The sequence below is a fragment of the Corythoichthys intestinalis genome, chromosome 19, assembly GCF_030265065.1.
Source record: "Corythoichthys intestinalis isolate RoL2023-P3 chromosome 19, ASM3026506v1, whole genome shotgun sequence".
Classification (NCBI taxonomy): domain Eukaryota; kingdom Metazoa; phylum Chordata; class Actinopteri; order Syngnathiformes; family Syngnathidae; genus Corythoichthys; species Corythoichthys intestinalis.
In genome coordinates this window covers 3,994,219-4,018,898 of record NC_080413.1, presented here as the reverse complement: position 1 = coordinate 4,018,898, position 24,680 = coordinate 3,994,219, and the positions used below count along the sequence as shown (strand labels likewise).

The 24,680-nt window shown below is 37.0% G+C and overlaps 1 protein-coding gene across 2 annotated transcripts in view; it reads right to left on the bottom strand.

Annotated features, from left to right (window-relative positions):
• Positions 1–638: 638 nt before the first annotated feature.
• esrrgb (estrogen-related receptor gamma b) overlaps positions 639–24,680 on the bottom strand; it is a 61,370-nt gene continuing 37,328 nt past the window's right edge. For both annotated transcript variants that reach the window (XM_057823372.1, XM_057823373.1), the window contains 2 exons: positions 16,946–17,215; positions 639–3,968 (listed from right to left, as the gene is read on the bottom strand). In XM_057823372.1, the coding sequence (XP_057679355.1) occupies positions 3,724–3,968; positions 16,946–17,215 (515 nt within the window). In that variant the 3' untranslated portion in view covers positions 639–3,723. The remainder of the gene's footprint in view (positions 3,969–16,945; positions 17,216–24,680) is intronic.

Below are 24,680 nucleotides of genomic sequence, written 5' to 3'. Positions count from 1 at the left end.
AATTACCAACATTAATCAATATTAATTAGTTTTATACTGAAGTTTTTTGTTTTTGTGTATATATTCCAGAGACTTTTTTGTGAGTCTACACTTGACCGATGGGCCTACCAAATTTCGTAGTCCTACAAGAAACGGGCTTCAGGGGCTGGATTTTTAAAACGATGCCAAATTTGTCATTGAAGGAACTGAAATTGGTAACATGAATCAGAAATTGTTGATCAAATCTAAAGCTTTCCGTTTTCGGGCATGCCTTCTTAGACTTTTTTGTGGGTCTTCTCATGCTAGATGTGCCTACCAAATTTCACCTTGCTAAGTGAAACTGGTTTCGGGGGCTGAATTTTCAAAACAAGGCACATTCTTTTCTGTGTTATCTTGAAATTACCAACACTGATAAAAAATTGCTATTTGAACTAAAGCTTTGCATTTTGGGTCTTGGTGTATTGAGACTTTTTTGTGGGTGTACGCATGGTGGACCGGTCTACCAAATTTCATATCCCTGAAGGAAACAGAATTTAGGGGCTTGATTTTTCAAACTAGCGCTACAACCACTAGTCATGGACTAAAATTGCCATTTTAAACCAAAATGGCACAATTCCTATGTGTTTTCAGGCATTACTACATAAGACTTTTTTGTGGGTCTACTCATGAAAAACGTGCCTACAAAATTTCAGGTTGCTAAAAAATTTTTTTAAACAAGCTGTTGCTTTGGCAGTACAGTACACTAAAGAAACAACCATTTTGTGCAAAATAGAAGGTATTGATGGTTTCCATCTGTAAAAAGAACAAGTGATGACCAACACTGTATATGACATCATAACACGAGAAGTGTGTTTATTGCAGAGCTATCAGGTCACATTAACAGGGTGTCATTAGACTGGATAGAAAAAAAAATATTGCGAGGCTACGTTGGAACCCCCTAGAATCACGTCGGGGTCTCAAATTGGACATTATTGCACATTTCTGGGCGCGCCGGCCCACCGACCCCGCCGCGAGGTAAATACATTTTATGTACATGTATTCCAAAGAAATTGATTAGTTTCTCAAAATTCTACGCATAAAAAAAATCTCACAATAACAGCATGATTTTTATATCCCCCTCCCCCAACCCAAAGTGTCACTGGCTGCCATTGACGGCGACAGACGTGTAATCTATTTGGACCGGTTTGTACAGCAGCAATTATTCGCTGAAACAAGTTTCTATAATCGAGATTTATCACAATATGAATGAATGCGATTAATTGCAATTAAACACTGAAGAGATTGTAACAGATGAGTCACAAAGGTTTTTGTAATTATTCATGAGTAATTGAGATTAATCTCATTTAGTCTTATCAATGCGATTAATCGCAATTTTTTACTTATTGTAGCAGATGAATCACACAAGTCTGCTATTCTCGATCAAATGAGATTAATCTTAGTTTCTAGATGCGATTAATCTAATTTTTGTTCCCTAGACAAAAGACTAACAGATCATGTATCACAGACATTTCTGTGATTGATATCTCATTTAGTCTTAGAGTTGTCCGATATTATCGGGTAGTCCCTAATATCTGCTGATAAAAGCATTTTAAAATGATATCGGACAACATCGACATCGGTTTTGATCAAATATGCATGTAGAAGCCTTTGTACAAGGGCTGGTCACAGCGTAACAAAGCAGTTATGCTTATTGCCTATTAGAAGTCTCCAAATTTAGACGCTTTGCATTTATGGTGCAAAGAAATTAAATGAACAATATATTGAAATACAAACTCATGAATTAGCCATAATATGCCAAGTTCAAGACCGCGTATATCGATACCAGTTTGATATCGGTATTGGATTTTTAGAGTTGGACAATATTGGGATATTGGTTAAAAGGTCATTATTGGACAACTCTAGTCTTAACAAATATAAACGGCAATTATTTGTAAGTTTTGTACTCAAGGAAAAAAATGACACATTTCTGTAATTAATCGCAATTAAGCTTAGTTTTAATAGAGCTTTATTAGACGTAATTAATTACAATTTTGTACAAAAAAAACAAGTTTCTGACATTGCGATTATTTTAAATGCGATTAATCGCAGTTTAGTACTGACTGGGTAACACTATCTGAACTCTGTCTCATAAGACCGTTATAAGTATGATATGACACCGTCACGAACATAAATGCTTACGACAAATGTCATTATTTCCTAACCCTTACAGTTCCTAAACCCCCTAATCCCAACCCAAACATTTGAAAAAATGTCAGTATTGCATCAAAACTGACATCTTTTCCTAAATGACAATCGCATTTGTCATAAGCCCTCATTCATATTCATGACAGATGTCATCATTATGACAGTCTTATGACACAGATTTCAGATAAAACAGCAACCAAAGATGGTAAAAGTTAATGAATCGCACAAGTTTCCGAAATTTAATCGAGGGTTTAATCTCCACATTTACACAGAAATAAATGCAAATAATTGCAATTTGGTAATTAACACAACATTGTTACACGGGATTAGGTCTCTCATTCGTTGAATCTCTTTAAAACTACAAAACTGCAAATTCAGGAGAAATTCCTATGGGGCTTTGCTGTGGTACAGTAGATACAGATTTTAGCCACGTTCAGGTTGATTTGGGGACATTTCAGGGACATATCCTGTAGATATCAGGTCACTCCCTGTTGATTTGGGCACACAGGTTTTTTTGCCATTGAAAATGTATGAGAAATTTCGACTTACAAGGACGTCAATGGCGTCGATTTACATATGCGTCAATATAATCCAAGTACAATGGCATCAATAGAATTGACATACATGGCCGTCAATGGCCTGGATGTGCATAGCCCTTATTGGCATCTATGCACATGGGCGTCCATGCAATGTAAATGCCATTGGAAATGAATAGGAAATTTGGACGTACATGGCCGTCAATGGCATGGGCGTGTATGGCTGTCCGTGGCATCGACTTACTTGAATGTCAATGAGCTGTCATGGTAAATGGTCAAAAATCACAAGGACCTTGTTTTCCTGCCATTGAAATGAATGGGAAATTTCAACATACGTGGTTGTCAAATGGCATCCCATTAGAAATGAATGGGAAAGTTTTTGGCAAATTTTGGGGGAACGCTACGTTTTTGCCAAATTCTGTACACAACTTGTATGCCCCTTACCGTCGCTGGAATTTTTGATGTGAAAATTACATGATTTGGTCAAAAATTGAAGGGCTCGATACATTTTGAAACCTTTTTAAAATTGTATTTTTCCCCCCAAAAACCCGTGTTAATGGGTGAACGGAAATTTTCATGCGTTGTCGTTTCGATATTCGAACGGTGCTGATCGGTCAAACGGTTCAGGCTGTGCGTCGCGCTGAGAAAACGAGAAGATGCTGAAATAATAAATACATGATAAAGTTGAGGAATTTTACGATCTGGGCCTTTGCAAGGCATAACCCCATATAATAAGTATCGCCGTCAATGGCAGTGAAACATGACAATTTCATTGGGAAGGAGGTGAAATTAAAATATGAAAATCCACAGAAGCTTCAAATGATATCGAGTACCATAGCAGGCCTGCGGTTATAACAAGACCTCCCTTTTCTCATTTCTGTACATTTTTATATACAGTAATAATAGTCCCCGCGTCTGCAATCGACGTCTTTTCAAGCTTCTCCCGTTGGCACAATTATACGTCGCCGCGCCGTCGGCCGGCGTGGCTGTCCGTCCGAGGCGTAGGCCCCGCCCCCACCCTCTGTCAAGCCTTGGCCTCCAGCATCTCCAGGAAGAGTTTGTGCATGGGCACCTTGCCCTGCATTTTGATGCTGTAGAAGTGCTGCACCGCTTTGGTGGCCGTCTGCCGCAGGAGGGGCAGCGTCATGAGGAGCTTGCCCGCCCGCCGAGGGTCCTCCGGGTGCTGCGCGGCCTCAAAGTCCTGCAGGGCCTCGTGGAGGGAATCCTGGAGCCTCTGGACGGCTTCGATGTTCTCTATGTGCATGGAGTCTGGGGAGTCACATGAGGACAGTGGTTCTTGAAAATTTTAAAGCCAAGCTAGTTGAAAATGGATGAAATGACATGACAAATGAAATAAACACTACTAACATAAACGCCGTTATTAACAACACTGGACCTAGCTCAGCTTTTCAATTCAGATACAGAAGATGAGGACTTTGATTGGATTTGTGGATTAAGATTATGTGAATTACTTTGTTATATTCTTTAATAAAGTACAGTTGAAGTAAGTTTTGTTTCTGCTGCCTTTCAAAAAAACAAAACAAAAAAAAACCTGCTAGCATCCATGCTAGCGTATGTTTTTCATGCGCCCAATAATGCGGTGCGCCTTGTATGTGTGTGTGCGCCAAATACAAAATTACCCTATTATCTATTTCCCTAAAACAGAGAGAGAGCGAGAACGAAAAGTGGTATTTGGTATGTGGCAAAACGGATTTTCGCATTAATGGAAAATTTGGATGTGCATACCCGTCAATGGCATAGCCTGTCTTGGGTGCCAGTTGAATGTCAATGCGCTGTAATGGTAAATTGTTTGGTAAAAAAAAAAAAAAAAAAAAAATTCACAGCCACACTTTAAAATGAATGGAAAATTTGGACGTGCATAGCTGTCAATGGCATGGTCGTGCAGGGCCTGCAAAAATGCCATATACCAAAAAAAAAAAAAAAAAAAAAAAAAAAGCACATACCAAAATCCATTTTGCCACATACCAAAAAAAAATGCCACATGCAAAAAAGATGCCACCTGCCAAAATACATTTTGCCACACACCAAAAAAAAGCCATATGGCAAAATGGATTTTGCCACATACTAAAAATACGTCTCACACACACACACAACCCCAAAAAACCCCCACTAAAATCCATTTTGCAAAATACCACAAAAATGCCCTATGCAAAAAACAATAATAAAAAAATAAAAAAGCCACATGCCAAAATACATTTTGCCACACACACACACACACACACACACACACACACACACACACACACACACACACACACACACACACACACACACACACACACACACACACAAAATAGGCACATGGCAAAACGGATTTTGCCACATACCAAAAAATATGTCACACACCAAAAAAAAGCCACATGCCAAAATACATTTTGCCACACACCCCAAAAAAAGACACATATCAAAATCCATTTTGCCACATACCAAAAAAAAAAAAAAAAAAAAAAAAAAAAAAAGCCACATGCCAAAATACATTTTGCCACATGGCAAAAAATGCCACATGGCAATGGCCAAATGAATTTTAAATGAATTTTGACAAATACAAAAAAAAAAATGCTACCCAAAAAAAAAATGCCACATGCCAAAATCCATTTTGCCACATACGAAAAAAAAAGCAAAATACAATGCCCTCTAGTGGTAGTGGTAAAAGTGAATATGCCATAACTCATAGAACACGGCTGGATCCAGCTGCTCCCTGTTGAGACCAACAGAATTTTTTGTTTGAGCCAATATGATTGTTTATGCATTTGTAATTTAGTTTAGCAGTTTTTTTTGTTGAAATATGTGTTTCAACAATTTGTTAAGAGCACCGTAAAGAAAAAAAAAAAAAAAGTTAGCATTCATACCATTTAAGCTAGCGGACTTTTGCTATGCAAGTTAGCCAATTGTTCTTTTGTTGTACTTTGATAATCATTTATTTTTTTGTACTGTTTGAGGCTAAGCTTGGTATTGTAATGTAGTTTTAAATGCTTTTATTGCTCCTGTGAAATGAAAGTGCAGTTCTACATAGTTTGCAAAAACACTCGAGAATTTTATTTTGCATTTTCATTTAATGCTTTTTTTGAAAGTGCAATCTCAGCTAGCCTTTGTTTTACATCTAAAATTTACTCTGGAACGCATTAAATGTTCCTAATCCGATTCATTACTCGATTATTCGAAATAATTGATAGCTTAATCGATTCAATTTTTGATAGCTGCAACCCTGTTTTTTTAAAAAAAAAATTTTTGGCTTTATTTAGATTTTCATATTTAAAGAAATGGAGGAAATATTCTTTTCATTTTTCTTAACAGAAAAAAAAAATGTTTAATTTTTTTTTTTTTTTTTTAAAAACGGTTTACACTTTCTCAAAACTTAAAACAATGGAAATAGTCTACACACAACTTTATTCTTTTTATCAATATTACATATCGTATATCGTTTTGTGTTCTATTTGGTTTAGTTCTTGATTTTCCACGTTGAATTACCTTGTGTTGAATTTTGCTAAACAAACACATTTAATTTCTTCAAGACACGCTCGTCATTTTTCTTCTACCCTCTTGTACTGTTTTTATTTTAGTAGCTTTACAGCCCAAAAGGGGGCCAAGCGCTCTTCCATCTTGAAACGGAGGCCATCATTCAGCCTCCATAATAACGCTGCTGAATTCATTAGCCAACACAAGGGAAGGATGTGGTTCATATTACCAATAGAAATGAATCTTATTGCCTGTCCCGCTGTATATTTATGCAGGTTCTCCCTCGGGGGGACCCGCCCCCGCCACCACGCAAAGGCATTTATTTAAGGAGCGCCATCGGCCGCTAACAAGACGAATACAAATCTTGAAAAGTGCAATGGTTGCAGAGGTAGTGGGCGGAGTTGCCCCATGTACTGTACAGGATGCGTTAGCATTATGTTAGTTGTGTGCTACATATAGGGCTGCAGGTATCAATAATTTTAGTAGTCGATTAATCAACTGTTTAGTTCGAACATTCGACTAATCGGCTAAGGGATATTTAATGTGTTGCAGAATATATTTTGGGAGAAAACAAAGGCTTGCTAAGATTGCACTTTCAAAACAGCATTAGATGCATACACAAAATAAAATTTCCGAGAGTTTCTTCAAACAATGCAGAGTTGCACTTTCATTTAAAAATAAAGTAAAATACCTGAGCTTAGCCTCAAATGGTATTAAAAAAAAAAAAAAAAAAATATATATATATATATATATATATATATATATATATATATGTATATATAATAAAATAAAGTCACCCAGAATCAACAGGAAGTGACCTATGAATGCCCCAAAATCAACAGGAAGTGACTGAAAAACAAACGACCAAAAATCAACAAAAAATCCTCAAATCAACAGGAAGTGCCCCAAAATCAACAAAAAATGACCCGTAAATGCCCTCCAAATGAAGAGAAAGTAACCCAAAATCAACAGGTGACTGAAAAAAACAAAACAAAAAAACCCCACCAAAAATCAACAAAAAGTGACCAGCTAAACCCCTCAAACCAACAGGAAGTGACCAAAAATAAAAAAAAGTGACCTGTATATGCCCCAAAATGAAGACAAAGTAACCCAAAATCAACAGGTGACTGAAAAACAAAACAAAAAAACAACAACAAAAAGTGACCAGCTAAACCTCTCAAATCAACAGAAAGTGACCAAAAATAAAAAGTGACCTGTAAATGCCCCAAAATGAAGAGAAAGTAACCCAAAATCAACAGGAAGTGACTGACCCCCAAAAAAATCTACAAAAAGTGACCGGCTAAACCCCTCAAATCACCAGCAAGTGACCCCAAATCAACAAAAAGTGACCCGTAAATGCCCTCAAAATGAAGAGAAAGTAACCCAAAATTATCAGGAAGTCATCTAGAAATGCCCCCAAATCAACAGGAAGTGACTGAAAAACAAAAACGACCAATAATCAACAAAAAGTGACCGGATAAACCCCTCTCATCAAGAGGAAGTGACCAAAAATCAACAAAAACTGACCTGTTAATGCCCTCAAAATGAAGAGAAAGTAACCCAAAATCATCAGGAAGTCATCTAGAAATTCCCCAAAATCAACCGGAAGTGACTGGAAAACAAAAACGACCAAAAATCAACAAAAAGCGACCGGATAAACCCCTCTCATCAACAGGAAGTGACCAAAAATCAACAAAAAATGACCTGTGAATGCCCCAAAATGAAGAGAAAGTAACCCAACATCAACAGGAAGTGACCAATAAATGCCCCAAAATCTACAGGAAGTGACTGTAAAACAAAAACGACCAAAGATAAACAAAAAGTGACCAGCTAAACCCCTCAGGTCAACAGGAAGTGACCCCAAATCAACAAAAAGTGACCCGCAAATGCCCTCAAGATGAAGAGAAAGAAACCCAAAATCAACAGGTAGTGACCTAGAAATGCCCCAACATGACCAGGAAGCGACCGAAAAGCAAAAATGACCGGCTAAACCCCTCAAATCAACAGGAAGTGACCCACGGGAGGAGTAAATCAAGCACTCCCACAAAATATCTCCTGAAATTGCTGCTTCGAGTTTAAGCTAGAGGTACGCCAACATCATACAGCAAGTACCACCTCAAAGAAAACGAATGAATAACGCAAAGCGGCGTAAAATCGTGAAATTGTGGCAAAAAAACCAAGAAACCAAATGAAGACACTAGGCTAATTACGTTCCCAAGCGACTGCTGAAGTCGCTTTTACGTGCAAATGACGTTTCTATCTTGGGAAAGCAAGCGGGCCGCCGGCACATGTGTGGCCGCGCTCTCTTCATGTTAATACTCCACTGATCCCCGTTGGCCGACGTGCGGAGTGGGAACGCAAAGCTAACTTTGAAGAAACAATTTCCGCGTAATCCGTCAGCGGCCCGCCGTCGATACGCCGCTAATTACTAAATCAATGGCTGCGAATTTCCGCAGCTGTCACGCGCGAGGGGTGGGGACCCCCGCGCAAAAACCCAGGAGCTTACGGGGGCCGCGTTCAAAAGGGCCGACGCCGGACTTTAGCTTCCTTTCTCATACTAGCGCCGGTTCTGACTGGTTCCCACCAGTTTGTACAGAAACAAGATGGCAAACTTTTAGCACGTACTTTATAGTACGATCACTGCAGACTCATTTATTTAAAATAGGTACAAAGACATGATTGACTTTCTAGAGTTTTGTTTTTGACAAAAATGACATTTATTTTTGTATTTGATTTACATTTTTTAATTTAAAAAGCCAGGATTCAAAAAATGGATTAAAAAATATGCTTTAATTTGTATTTATTTGTTTTTCATTTTTAAATTACTTTTTAAATTAGAAAAACAAAAGAAATATTCCCTTATAGAGATTTATTTTTACTTCTTTGGTTTTTCAATAAAAATTAATAGATTAAAAAATTTTTTTAATTTTTTTTTAAATTTTATAAATTTCAATTAAAAAAAATACATATCATAAAACAGTAAACATTGTCTGGTTTTAAATTTTATTTTAAAAAAATTTTTTTTATTTACATTAAAAAAAATCTATTTTATTTATTATTTACTTTTTATATTGCATATTTCCGTGTGTTTCATTTATTTACATGAAAAAAAAAACAAACAAAAAAAAAAAGGAAACCAGAAATTTATCAATATAAACATAGAAAACCTGTTTTTATTTATTTTTTTAAATCAATTTTAAATTTTATTCTTACATTGCTTTAAATTCTGTAAATAAAAGAACAAAACGTGAAAACCAGCTAATTTTCTTTAAAAATAAAAACAATGGAAAATGTAGTTTTTGATATACAGTATATACTTTTTAAATTCAATATTCATAATCAACTATAAACATGATGTATAAAATACATTTGTTTTATAATTCTTCAATTTGACAAAGTTTAAACCTAGATGAATGCACTAAAATTAAAATACTTAAGCATGCAAATTTTCTTTTGTTTTGAAAACAATTTAAATGAAAAACTAAAAGTTGATCCTATTTTCCAAATGTGTGTTTTATCATTTTTTTATTCAAGATTAAAAAGAAAAAAAAAAAAAGTAAAATAAAATACAGCATCAGCAATGTTTTGACATTTGATTTTTAACAAAGCACAAAACAAATTAAAATGTAGTTTTTAATCGACAGTATATAATTTTTAAATGGACCGTATTTTCCGCATTATAAGGCGCATCGGAGTACAGGTAGTCCTCGGGTTACGACGTACTTACATGATTTCGACTTTACGACGCCGGAGCCTCGTCCGCCATTTTGGCTGTAGTTGTTTTTTTTTTTTTTTTTGTCGCATAAACAGTACCTTATTTTTTACTTCAATAATATAACATGTTCTGTCCTCACTAAACACAGAGTTCAGTTTGACAGATAGCAAACAAGCTTTTTCCTTCCTTCACTTTTGACAATTTGTAAAGCTGAAACACACATACGTATACTTATGTTCAAAACAGCACGCATTTTTAGCAATAAAACACTTGACAAAAAAACGTGTTTAAACGTCCATCTAGCCTGATCAATATGTAAATTTAGTAGATTAAATTAGCCGAATTTACCTAACAAAAGTCTGCTAGCCAAAATGCTACAAATGCTAACATATTTACGATTCTCATAGCAAATCACTCACACTTAACTCCACAAACTGTAGCTCTAAACTTAATTACAAATGCATACACAAACATATACAGTGGGGCAAATAAGTATTTAGTCAACCACCAATCGTGCGACTTCTACTTGAAAAGATTAGAGAGGCCTGTAATTGTCAGCATGGGTAAATAAACCTCAAGCATGAAAGACAGGATGTGGAGAAATAAAAACAGAAAATCACATTGTTTGATTTTTAAAGATTTCCAATTTAGAGTGGAAAATAAGTATTTGGTCACCTACAAACAAGAAAGATTTCTGGCTGTCAAGGAGGTCTAACTTCTTCTAACGAGGACGAACGAGGCTCCACTCGTTACCTGTATTAATGGCACCTGTTTTAACTCATTAGCGGTATAAAAGACACCGGTCCACAATCTCAGTCAGTCACACTCCACATTCCACTATGGCTAAGACCAAAGAGCTGTCGAAGGACACCAGAGACAAAATTGTAGACCTGCACCAGGCTGGGAAGACTGAATCTGCAATAGGTAAAACGCTTGGTGTGAAGAAATCAACTGTGGGAGCAATTATTAGAAAATGGAAGATATACAAGACCACTGATAATCCCCGTCGATCTGGGGCTCCAAGCAAGATCTCACCCCGTGGCGTCAAAATGATAATCCCAGAACCGCACGGGGGGGACCTAGTGAATAGTCACTAGTTACACTATTTAACTCTCTCTCTCTCTCTCTCTCTCTCTCTGTAACTAGTGATACATAGTATCACTAGTTACAGAGAGAGCTGTAACTAGTGATACTATGTATCACTAGTTACAGAGAGCTGGGACCACAGTAACAAAGGCTACCATCAGGAACACAATGCTCCGACAGACGTGTCCCCCTTCTGAAGCCAGTACACGTCCAGGCCCGTCTGCACTTCGCTAGAAAGCATTTGGATGATCCAGAAGAGGACTGGGAGAATGTATTATGGTCAGATGAAACCAAAATATAACTTTTTGGTAGAAACATAGGTTCTCGTGTTTGGAGGAGAAAGAAAACTGAATTGCATCCGAAGAACACCATACCCACTATGAAGCATGGGGGTGGAAACATTATGCTTTGGGGCTGTTTTTCTGCAAAGAGACCAGGACAACTGATCTGTGTAAAGGAAAGAATGAATGGGGCCATGTATCGAGAGATTTTGAGTGAAAATCTCCTTCCATCTGCAAGGGCATTGAAGATGAGACGTGGCTGTGTCTTTCAGCATGACAATGATCCCAAACACACAGCCAGGGAAACAAAGGAGTGGCTTCGTAAGAAGCATTTCAAGGTCCTGGAGTGGCCTAGCCAGTCTTCAGATCTCAACCCCATAGAAAATCTGTGGAGGGAGTTGAAAGTCCGTGTTACCCAACGACAGCCCCAAAACATCACTGCTCTAAAGGAGATGGGAATGGGCCAAAATACCAGCAACAGTGTGTGAAAAGCTTGTGAAGAGTTACAGAAAAAGTTTGGCCTCCGTTATTGGCAACAAAGGGTACATAACAAAGTATTGAGATGAACTTTTGTTATTGACCAAATACTTATTTTCAACCATGATTTGCAAATAAATTCTTTAAAAATCAAACAATGTGATTTTGTGTTTTTTTTCCCCCCACATTTTGTCTCTCATGGTTGAGGTTTACCCATGTTGACAATTACAGGACTCTCTAATATTTTCAAGTGAGAGAACTTGCACAGTTAGTGGTTGACTAAATACTTATTTGCCCCACTGTATTAGCTGAAACAACTTACAGCCTTATGTTTGCCAAACCAGAGCGGAGCTATCCTTTATCCATGTCAGACAAGTCTGCTCCTCAGTCATACAAGGGGACACTCCAGCCAGACTCAACGCTGTCACCAGAGGGCAGTGCATCATCCATCATTAAACAAAATATAATAGATTTGGACTTTTTGGAAAGTTATTTTCAGATTTAGAGTTACTTAAAGGGTTGATTCCAGTTCATGTGGAAATTCGGGTTATGTCGCCAGTGTAGGAACGGAACTCGTTCGTAACCCGGGGTATTTATATAAGGCGCACCTTCAATGAATGGCCTTTTAAAAAGTTTTCATATATAGGGCGCATCGCATTATAAGGCGCAGTAGTAGTAGAAGTAGTTGTAGTAGTAGTGGTGGTTACGTTATGCACCCACTAGATGGAGCTGTGCTAAAGCCATGCCATGATTAACCAGTATAAAAGGTGCTTCGGATTATAAGGCGCACTGTTGGCTTTTGAGAAAATTGAAGGCTTTTAGGTGCGCCTTATAGTGCAGAAAATATGGTAATATTTATTCCATTTAAAATGTTAAAATCCGGAAAAAAGCAGGAAAAATTCTTAGAAAAACACAACGTGACCACAAAAAGTGATGTAGCGGCCCACCCACAGACCACACGAAAACCCGCGCGCTCAGCGCTTTTCCACGGAGAAAAGACGGCGACCCGATCGATGGGTCGTGGCGAGTGAAAAGCAAAAAGCGGCGATACGTCCGTCGTCTCGCCATTCTGCTCCACTTAACACATTTTATTGACAGTCCCTGTTTTGCTAATGAAATGCTAAATATATCCCGTGACAGCTTCTGTTACGGAGACGCCGGCTGTTCAATTAAAAGGCCCCACCTCGACCTTTTTGTCCCGTCTTATCTCGGTACCCTTCAGCGCTCCGAGGCTGTAGACAATTTGAGTTTTTACTTCTTTCCTTGCTTTTTAATTGGACGGACTTGCGTCCGATTGGCCAAGAGATAACCGCGGTGAAAGGTGATTTCGGAGATTGACGGTGATAGACGTCCAAACGCGTGCCTTGTCTAATTCTTCTTCTTAGTGTATATTGGTAGTAGACGTCCAATCCATTCATTCCCTGCCACCCTTCCCGCTTGAAACGGATTAGGGTTTACGGAATAGACGTAATTGCATGTCTAAAGCTGTCAATGGCAGTGAATGAGATAATAGGTATGCATTAAGTATTGGGGGAATACATGAGCACATAAAAAAAATAGTATTGATAGGAAAAAAATTATAAGCAAGTTGAAAAACACAGCTAAAAATTAGAAAATGCTGAAATAAAAAAAAAGTTTAAAAATTAAGTATATACTGTATGTTTAAACCTGTGATTGGCTGGCAACCAGTTCAGGGTGTCCCCTGCCTACTGCCCGTAGTTAGCTGGGATAGGCTCCAGCGCCTCCACGACCCTCGTGAGGAAGAGCGGCATGGAAAATGAATGAATGAATGTACGTTTAAACTAAAAAGAGGCGACACATTTAAATGATTTTTTATTTCATTATTTTTCATAATTTTTAAATTAATTTTCTAAAGTCAACTTTTTCCCTCATCTCTCAATTTCGGATTTTCAAATGTTATTGTTATCAATGGATCTATCCATCTATGATCTTTGGATCGATCTATCTATCTATCTATCTATCTATCTATCTATCTATCTATCTATCTATCTATCTATCTATCTATCTATCTATCTATCTATCTATCTATCTATCTATCTATCTATCTATCTATCTATCTACAGTGCCTTGCAAAAGTATTTGGCCCCCTTGAACCTTGCAACCTTTCGCCACATTTCAGGCTTCAAACATAAACATATAAAATTTTTTGTCAAGAATCAACAACAAGTGGGGACACAATCGTAAGTGGAACAAAATTTATTGGATAATTTAAACTTTTTTAACAAATAAAAAACTGAAAAGTGGGGCGTGCAATATTATTCGGGCCCCTTGCGTTAATACTTTGTAGCGCCTCCTTTTGCTCCAATTACAGCTGCAAGTCGCTTGGGGTATGTTTCTATCAGTTTTGCACATCGAGAGACTGACATTCTTGCCCATTCTTCCTTGCAAAACAGCTCGAGCTCAGCGAGGTTGGATGGAGAGTGTTTGTGAACAGCAGTCTTCAGCTCTTTCCACAGATTCTCGATTGGATTCAGGTCTGGACTTTGACTTGGCCATTCCAACACCTGGATACGTTTATTTTTGAACCATTCCATTGTAGATTTGGCTTTATGTTTTGGATCATTGTCCTGTTGGAAGATAAATCTCCGTCCCAGTCTCAGGTCTTGTGCAGATACCAACAGGTTTTCTTCCAGAATGTTCCTGTATTTGGCTGCATCCATCTTCCCGTCAATTTTAACCATCTTCCCTGTCCCTGCTGAAGAAAAGCAGGCCCAAACCATGATGCTGCCACCACCATGTTTGACAGTGGGGATGGTGTGTTCAGGGTGATGAGCTGTGTTGCTTTTACGCCAAACATATCGTTTTGCATTGTGGCCAAAAAGTTCAATTTTGGTTTCATCTGACCAGAGCACCTTCTTCCACATGTTTGGTGTGTCTCCCAGGTGGCTTGTGGCAAACTTTAAACGAGACTTTTTATGGATATCTTTGAGAAATGGCTTTCTTCTTGCCACTCTTCCATAAAGGCCAGATTTGTGCAGCGTACGACTGATTGTTGTCCTATGGACAGACTCTCCCACCTCAGCTGTAGATCTCTGCAGTTCATCCAGAGTGATCATGGGCCTCTTGGCTGCATCTCTGATCAGTTTTCTCCTTGTTTGAGAAGGAAGTTTGGAAGGACGGCCGGGTCTTGGTAGATTTGCAGTGGTCTGATGCTCCTTCCATTTCAATATGATGGCTTGCAGAGTGCTCCTTCAGATGTTTCAAGCTTGGGAAATCTTTTTGTATCCAAATCCGGCTTTAAACTTCTCCACAACAGTATCTCGGACCTGCCTGGTGTGTTCCTTGGTGTTCATAATGCTCTCTGCACTTTAAACAGAACCCTGAGACTATCACAGAGCAGGTGCATTTATACGGAGACTTGATTACACACAAGTGGATTCTATTTATCATCATCAGTCATTTAGGACAACATTGGATCATTCAGAGATCCTCACTGAACTTCTGGAGTGAGTTTGCTGCACTGAAAGTAAAGGGGCCGAATAATATTGCACGCCCCACTTTTCAGTTTTTTATTTGTTAAAAAAGTTTAAATTATCCAATAAATGTTGTTCCACTTCACGATTGTGTCCCACTTGTTGTTGATTCTTGACAAAAAAATTAAATTTCATATCTTTATGTTTGAAGCCTGAAATGTGGCGAAAGGTTGCAAGATTCAAGGGGGGCGAATACTTTTGCAAGGCACTCTATCTATCTATCACTATGATCTATCCAACTATTATCTATGATCCATCCATCAATTATCAACCAATCTATCATCTATCAATCTATCATCTATGAGCTATCAATCTATGGATCTATCCACCTATCTACCACCATGATCTATCCATCTGCTATCTATGATCCATTCATCTATCAATCAATCTGTATCATCTATGATCCATCCATCCATCCATCCATCCATCCATCCATCCATCCATCCATCCATCCATCCATCCATCCATCCATCCATCCATCCATCCATCCATCCATCCATCCATCGTCTATCAATCCTCTGTCAATCTATCATTCGATCCATCTATGATCTATAGTTCTATCTTCTTTGGATCTTTGGAGCCACCCACCCACCTACCTATCTATGATCTATCCAACTATTATCTATGATCCATCCATCATCCACCAATTATGCACCAATCTATCATCTATCAATCTGTCTATGGCTCTATCAATCTATGAATCTATCCACCTATCTGTCCATCTATCACCATGATCTGTTCATCCATTATATATCATCTATTAATCAATCAATCTGTATCATCTATGATCCATCCATCCATCCATCCATCCATCCATCCATCCATCCATCCATCCATCCATCCATCCATCCATCCATCCATCCATCCAGCCATCATCTGTCAATCTAGTCAATCTATCATTCTATCAATTTATCATGTTTGATCTATCCATCTATTATATATGATTCATCCATCATCTATTAATAATCAACCAATCTCTCATCTATCAATCTATCATCTGTGATCTACCATTCCATCAATCTATGGCTCTATCCATCTATGGATCTATCCATCTATCACTATGATCCATCCATCTATTATCTATGATCCGTCTATCAATCTATATTATCTACGATCCATCCATCTATGAATCATCTGTCAATCTATCATTTATCATTCTATCATCTATGATCTATCAATCTATGCATCTAGTTTAGCTTTCTCTTTTGTTTTGAAAATATTTTTCTCCAATTTTTCAAATGCATATTTTGTTAGTATTTAGTTCAAGCTCACCAGGAATTTAGATATTAAGCATAAAAAAAAAATATATATGTATGTATATATATACACGTATATTTTCATACACACACACACCAGTATCCTAAATGCATTTTTAACACAATGTTCATTTTTATATTTTAGTTTTTTTTTGTTTTTTTTAGATTTGAAACACAAGTTTAAGTCCACATTACACCCTAACCAAATTACCTGTCAATTATTTATAGTAAACAACAACATTGCTTAAAATGATTTAATATTATGAATGAATTTTCTTATTAATTTTATCCCACAAAAAAATATAATAATATCTTCCAAGACTTCTGCTTGGGGAGCATCTTAACTATCTTATTTAAACTGATTTTTCAGTTAACTACAGCAATTAAATTTTTTTTGCAGAGGATCAAGAATCTATGCCTGTGGGAATTGTCAAGAAAAAAAAAAAAAAAAAAGACTGACCCGAGTTTGCCAGCGCGATGGCCTTGAGCGTGACGAACTCTTCCTTGTCCACGCGCAGCTTCTTGAAGCGTCGCACCAGAGGCAGGATGGCCACGTGCAGGTCCAGCAGGCCCGATCTCCTGGCCTGCTCCTCGTCCACCGCGTAGTCCTCGGCGTAGACGATCTCCTCCTCGCAGGGCAGCGAGCGGAAGACGATGCTCAGCACCAGGATCTCCATCCAGGCGCTCTGCAGGAGGCTCATCTGGTCGGCCAGCGACAGGCCGGAGAAGCCTGAATCCGCCAAAATGTAGGTTGACATTCCGGGACGGAGCTCGTAACTCAATTTACTTGGAAAATTAAATCCGTCTGAAATGCCTTAAATCCACTTCGGAAGAAGAGAGGTTTTTTTAAAAAAATGAAGTACGCGGCTACTTTTCTTTATTAAAATGTTTTGTTTTTTAAAACGGATTCAGAGAAGATTAGATTAATTGCAATTTTGTATTAAAAACATTGTAACAGATAATGGATGACAGAATCCATTTCAAATGGGAGTAGCCAGCAGCAAACTATCCAGCTCCGTTTTCGCGATTAATTGCAGAAACCTGTGTGATTTGTCATCTTTTACAATCTTTTGTTTAAAGTACAAAATTGCGTATTCATTGTACTATAACCATCTTGATTGTTGAGATTAATTATCGACATTTGTGTGATTCATTACAATATGTCAACTACAAAATTGCAATAAATCACAATCCTTAAAATGATAACAATCAGGTTCAGCTTGATTTTTGCGATTAATTATCGAAATTTATGTGATTCGTTATGTTGCAATATTTTAAGTTCAAAATTGAGATTAATCGCATTCCTAAAAATTATAACTGAATGAGGTTATGGTTATCTTATTGTGATTCATTAAAGAAATTTGTGTGATTCATGATATAACAATCCTTTGTTTTAAGAACAAAATTGCGATTTAATCGCATTCATCTATATTCATACCAAGAGATTAATCACGGCTACAGAAATTTGCGTGGTTCATTATCAATTACAGTTTTCTCTTGCCTTTTGTCCGAAGTACGAAATTGCAATTAATCAAATTCATCATGGTATATACAAACTACTGTATTTGAGATTAATCTCAATCTGTAAAATGACAGGAATTTGTGTGGTTCATGAACTTGAACAATCTTGTCTAAACACAAAATCGCAAATAATTAAATGTATATTATAACGAAATGAGATTCATCTCAATCTGTATAATTACAGGAATTTGTGTGGTTAATGATCTGGAACAATCTTTTATCCAAGCACAAAACTGCAAATAATCAATTTAATCTCTATTGTAATTAGATGGGATTAATCTCAATCTGTATAATTGCAGGAATTTCTTTTGTCTAAAATTTCTTTTGTCTAAGCACACAATCGTGAATAATCAAATTAATCTAGAACTATATGAGATTAATCTCAATTTGTATAATTACAGGAATCTGTGGTTCATTATCTGGAACAATCTTTTGTTTAAGCAAATAACTGCGAATAATCAAATTAATCTATATTATAACTAGATGAGATTAATCTTAATCTGCATTATTACAAGGATTTGTGTGGCTCATCTGGAACAAATTTTTGTTTTGGCATAAAAATGAGACTAATCAAATTAATCTATATTATAACTATGAGATTACTCTCAATCTGTATAATTACAGGAATTTGTGTAGTTCATTATCTGGAGGAATCTTTTGTATAAACACAAAATTGCGAATAATCAAATTAATCTCGTATATTTAACATTTCTATTAATTTGATTATTCGCAGTTCTTTGCTTCGACAAAAGATTGTTCCAGATTAAGGACCACACAAATTCCAGTAATTATACAGATTTTGATTAATCACCATCTGTATAATTACAGGGCTTTGTGTGGTTCATTATATGGAACAATCTTTTGTCCAAGCATAAAACTGCGAATAATCAAATTAATCTAAATTATAACTATGTGAGATTAATCTCAATCTGCGTTATTACAGGAATTTGTGGGGTTCATTATCTGGAACAATCTTTTTTCTAAGCAAAAAAATTGAATAATCAAAGTAATCTAAATTATAACTAAATGAGATTCATCTTAATCTGTGCTATGACAGGAATTTGTGTGGTTCATGATCTGGAATAATCTTTTGTCCTTACAAAAAACTGCAACTAATGGATTTAATCTCTATTGTAACTATATGAGAATCTAAATCTGCATAATTGCTGGAATTTCTTTTGTCTAAGCACAAAATTGTGTATAATCAAATTAATCTATATTATAACTATATGAGATTAATCTCAATCTGGATAATTACAGAGATCTGTGTTGTTCATTATCTGGAACAATCTTTTGTCTAAGCACAAACGTGCGAATAATCAAATTAATCAACATTTTAAATATATAAGATTAATCTCCATCTGTTTGATTACAGGAATTTGTGTGGTTCATTTTCTGGAACAATCTTATCTAAACCCAAAGCCGTGAATAATCAAATTAATCTATATTATAACTATTTGAGATTAATCTTAATCTGTATAATTAGAGCAATTTGTGTGGTTCATTATCTGGAAAAAAATATTTTGTCTAAGCACAAAACTGTGACTAATCACTATCATTTACAAAAAAATCAAAGTGTGATTAATCTCGAATCACAGAAATTTGAAATCAAAAGATTAAAAAAAAAAAAAAATCTAATAACAGCACTGAAAAAAAAAAACAACAACTGTCCGCTTCAGTTTCAATTAATATTTCTCAACTTTTATAGCATCATACCTTAGCAAGTTTGCTAACATTACTAGTTTACGCAGGCTATCTTGGTGTATCAACTTATATTTTGACATTTCGATTTAAAAAGACAAATATAATCCATGTAAACATAAAATGCTAATATTATTCAGGAAATGATCACATTTCTAGCCCTCCCAGTCCAAATGGATGAGACGTCTATCGCTGTCAATGGCAGCCCAACTCATCCCGCTAATGTTTCTGCCACACGAGCCAATTTTCCAATCAATCCACCGAGTACGTGAAAGCCACCTTGTTGTGGAAACGACCCGAGAGCTAGCTTCCGTCAAGCGCCACAATAGCCTCCGCTGATTGGACGTCTGATTGGCGCTTAAATAGGACGGCGGCGCTTCTTATCAAGCAAATAGAGGACCGAGCGCGCCAAAGGAAAGCGAGCGCTCGCGGTCCTCATTGATTAGCAGATTGTAATCAGTCCACCCAATGCGAAAGGGTCATCGATCCCGGCTTCACATCTGACAAACAGACAGCTGATGGAGGACATCCGCTACACGATTAGCTGAGTGGAAAAGGGTTTAAATACTGTACCGGAGGACGCGTCAGGAATTCAACACCGGAGCCCCAAAAGGCAGTTTTGCGGGGGAACAGAAGGCTTAGCGAGTATTTAGCGCAATCACACGCTATTGATTGGCGGGAAGCCTGAGTGACTTGCACAAAACATAGTAAAACAGGCCAATGCATTTGAGTGAAATACACAATTTCAATTGAAATTAGTGTGAAAAAATCTGAGCGTAGAGTGGGTTGCTTTAAATTAGAGGTCAGTGAAAAATGTTGGGATTTCAGGAAAAAAAAAAAAAGTGAGTTCGAAAAACAATTGGAAGAAAAAACAATTTTTTCTTGCATAGTTGTGGTCCATTTTACGGAGCCCCCCGGGTGCCAGGGTAGAAAAAAACAAATCATAGCTAATCTGTACCCACAGGTACCCACATATTACTAAACTGTGGGTAAGGTTTAGTACCCACATATTACTAAACTGTGGGTAAGGTTTAGTAATCTGTGGGTACAGATTACTAAACTGCGGGTACAGATTACTGAACTGCGGGTACAGATTAGTAATCTGCGGCTACAGTTCAGTAATCTGCGGGTACAGTTCAGTAATCTGTGGGTACAGTTCAGTAATCCGTGGGTACAGATTAGTAATTTTTGGGTACAGATTAGTAATCTGTGGGTACAGATTAGTAATCTGTATGTACAGATTGCTAAACTGTGGGTACAGATTAGTAATCTGTATGTACAGATTGCTGAACTGTGGGTACAGATTACTAAACTGCGGGTACAGTTTAGTAATCTGTGGGTACAGATTAGTCATTTGTGGGTATAGATTAGTAAACTGTACCCACAGATTACTAAACCGTGGGTACAGATTAGCTATGATTCTTTTTCTCTACCCTGGCACCCGGGGGGCTACGTACCATTTTGAAACTGCAAAAAAAAAAATTTTTTCTTAATCTCAAAACTAATATTAGTAATGTTTAGAAAAAATTGAAATGATGAAACTTTTTTTTAAAAAAAACCCTAAATAGAGCATATTCTCCGATTAATTTTTCCAAGATTTCACCGTTTTTATTTCAATTTGATCTTTTCGAGGGGGTAGGGGGAATCGACCCATGAAAACTGCTTGGTGATGCTTTATCAGCACTTTTTAACGAATTTTCATGATTTGAAAATTGCAAAAAATATAGACATAGTAGTATTTTTAAATGAATTGTATTATGTACATACAGTATATTCCTAAAGTGAATGTTTTTTGATGTATAAATTCAGGCACCAATATTCTATATTTTGATTTGATCTTTTTGGCCATAAAATAATGGCCCCCCCAAAAAAAACAGAAAACAAACTTTTAACTGTATTTAAATTTTTTTTTTTTTTTTTAATACAGTGACCCCTCGGTACTTCACACTTCAAACTTCACGCCCTCAGTCCATCGCAGAGTTTTTCCAATTACAAAATAATACAGATGAGCCGTCCCAAGCCCATCACGTAGTCTCTAGCTCCCTTCTTTATTGGTCAGGCAGTGCACTGGAGTTGCTTATTAAAGTTAACGATGATTGAAAGATGTTTAATGTTTGATCTTGCCGCATATGCTTGTAAACTAAAGCTTCAAAGCGCCGTATGCGTCAATCATCGTTTAACTTGTTAAACAGTTGCTGTGGCAACTCGTTGTGTGTAACTGAGCAGCTTGAGCGGATTTGAATGGACTCAATGAAGCATTTAATTCTTCCACTTTATTCTTGTTAAAAAATAATTCGGAGGGACTGTATCATGTTTGAAACATTAGAATTATTACATTTGAAGTGCAAAGAACATTTATTAAAAAAAAAAAAAAATATATATATATATATATATATATATATAAATGTTTTAAAATTATACTTTGGGACAAAAAATGTCTCCAATGTAAATTCGGGCATGAAAAGGTCATTGTGACAGACTGAAAGCTTTTTGTGTTCCATTTTGAGACAAAAAAGGAAGAGCACCAAAAAAACTGCAATTCCTCAGTGGCCTCCATTTAACCCCCTTTTATTTTGCACAGTGTAAATTTCCTTCCACTCCGTTTATCAAGAGCCGGGCGGGGCGAGCGGGCGGCTCCCCTGGGGGGGGGCGTCTGCTCGCCCTTCCCTAACTGCGAGGCGCGTCGCCTGCAGGCGGCCCAGTCAAGTGTTGCGTAGAAGCGCGGCGTGATGAAATATCAATATTCTGGCCAACTGATTTCATGCTAATTTGACCAAACATGACACAATATTGAGCTGCGGACACGCTCTTGACAGTTAACCTATTTTCGTGCTGGAAATATTGTGTCTGGAACGGCTCACATTCAAAGCCATTGACTGAGATGGATGTCAGATACATTCGAAGCGGGAGGGCTGGCAGCGACATTCTAACCCTATAATACATTATTTTTTTATTATTATTTTTTTTACATTTTTTAAAGGTAAAAAAAAACAAAAAACAATATGCATACAGGTTCTCTCATTTGTATCATGATAAATTTAGCATTACATTACAAAATTTGATACATTTGGATATATAAGGTTAATTTCATCCAACTTCTAATTCAAATAAGTTTATTGATCGGTTTTAATAGCATTTTCAAATATATATAGATTTTCAAATGTATGCATTTTCATCTGACTTTTGCTATTCAAGTTAGCCAATTGTTGTAAACATTAGCATTATATATCATTTAAGCCAGCAGACTTTTTCTATGCAAGTTAGCCAATTGTAGAATACAATAGCATTATATAACATTTAAGCTAGCGGACTTTTACTACGCAAGTCAGCCAACTGTTATAAACATTAGCATCGTGTAGCATTTAAGCTAGAGGATGTTTGCTATGCAAGTTATTAAATTGTTATAAACATTAGCATTAGATAGGATTTAAGCTAGCAGACTTTTGCTATACAAGTTTGCCAATTATTGTTAACATTAGCATTATATAGCGTTTAAGCTAGTGGACTTTTACTATGCAAGTTAGCTAATTGTTGTAAACATTAGCATTATATAGCATTTAGGCTAGTGGACTTTTGCTATGCAAGTTACCCAGCTGTTGTAAACATTAGCCTTGTACAGCATTCTAGAGGACGTTTGCTATGCAAGGTGGTCAATTGTTATAAACATTAGCATTACATAGCATTTAAGCTAGCGTACTTTTGTTATGCAAGTTAGCCAATTACTGTAAAGATTTGCATTATATAGCATTTATGCTAGCGGCCTTTAACGATGCAAATTAGCCAATTGTTGTAAACATTAGCATTAGATAGCATTTAAGCTAGCAGACTTTGCAAAACAAGTCTGCCAATTATTGTTTACATTAGCATTATATAGCATTTAAGCTAGTGGACTTTAACTATGCAAGTTAGCCAATTGTTGTAAACATTGGCATTATATATATTTAAGCTAGCAGACTTTTACTATGCAAGTTAGGTAATTGTTGCAAACATAAGCATTATATAGCATTTAAGCTAGAAGACTTTGGCTATGCAAGTTGGCCAATTGATACAATGCAACAATTGGCTAATTTGCATTGCAAAAGTCCACTAGCTTAAATGCTATATAATGCTAATGTTAACAAAAATTGGCTAACTTGCATAGCAAACGTCTGCCAGCTTAAATGCTATATAATGCTAATGTTTACAGCAATTGGCTAATTTGCATCGTAAAAGGCCACTAGCATAAATGCTATATAATGCTAATGTTTACAACAATTGGCTATCTTGCATAGCCAAAGTCTACTAGCTGAAATGCTATATAATGCTAATGTTTACGAGATAGTTTCTGGTGCACACCAGATTTCTTAATTTTATTTCTGTCGACGTCCCTTAAGGGGCTCGTAGTAAATCATCAAATCAAATGATTAAACTGGATTGAATTGAATTTAATGAGTTAAAATCGAACATCACGTTCAAAAAGATTGGACATCTATCGCCGTCAGCGCTCGCGAACGAGTGAAAAATCATCATTGCCGCTCAAAGCGCGTTTTCTACAGCCCATCGTGTGTGCCGGGCCAGCCGTCCACAATCCAAATGGGATGAGTAATCGAACGTCTATCGGGCACAATGAAGTCAGCGGCGGTGGCGGCGCTCGGCGAGGCGAGTCCGAAAACAGACAGCAGTTCACTCTCTATTCATTTGCTATCATTACAGGCCTCCTAAGAGTCCTAATGGGCCTAATAAAAAAGACAGAGGCAATAATGAGAGCGGAGGGCCCTCGGGGAGGGGCTGAAAGTCAAAATAAAAAGAGGAATTATTGCAATCTGGATTTTTCTCTTTCAAACACACCAACAACTAAAGGACTTTTTTCATTAACGACTCCGATTAGCTGATGGCAAGGCGCCATTTGCGGGTCGGAACGCTTAAACCGCCGGGACCCCTTTCGTCCTAATCGCTACTCCGACCTGGCTAAAGCGTCCCCAGAGTGCTAACGT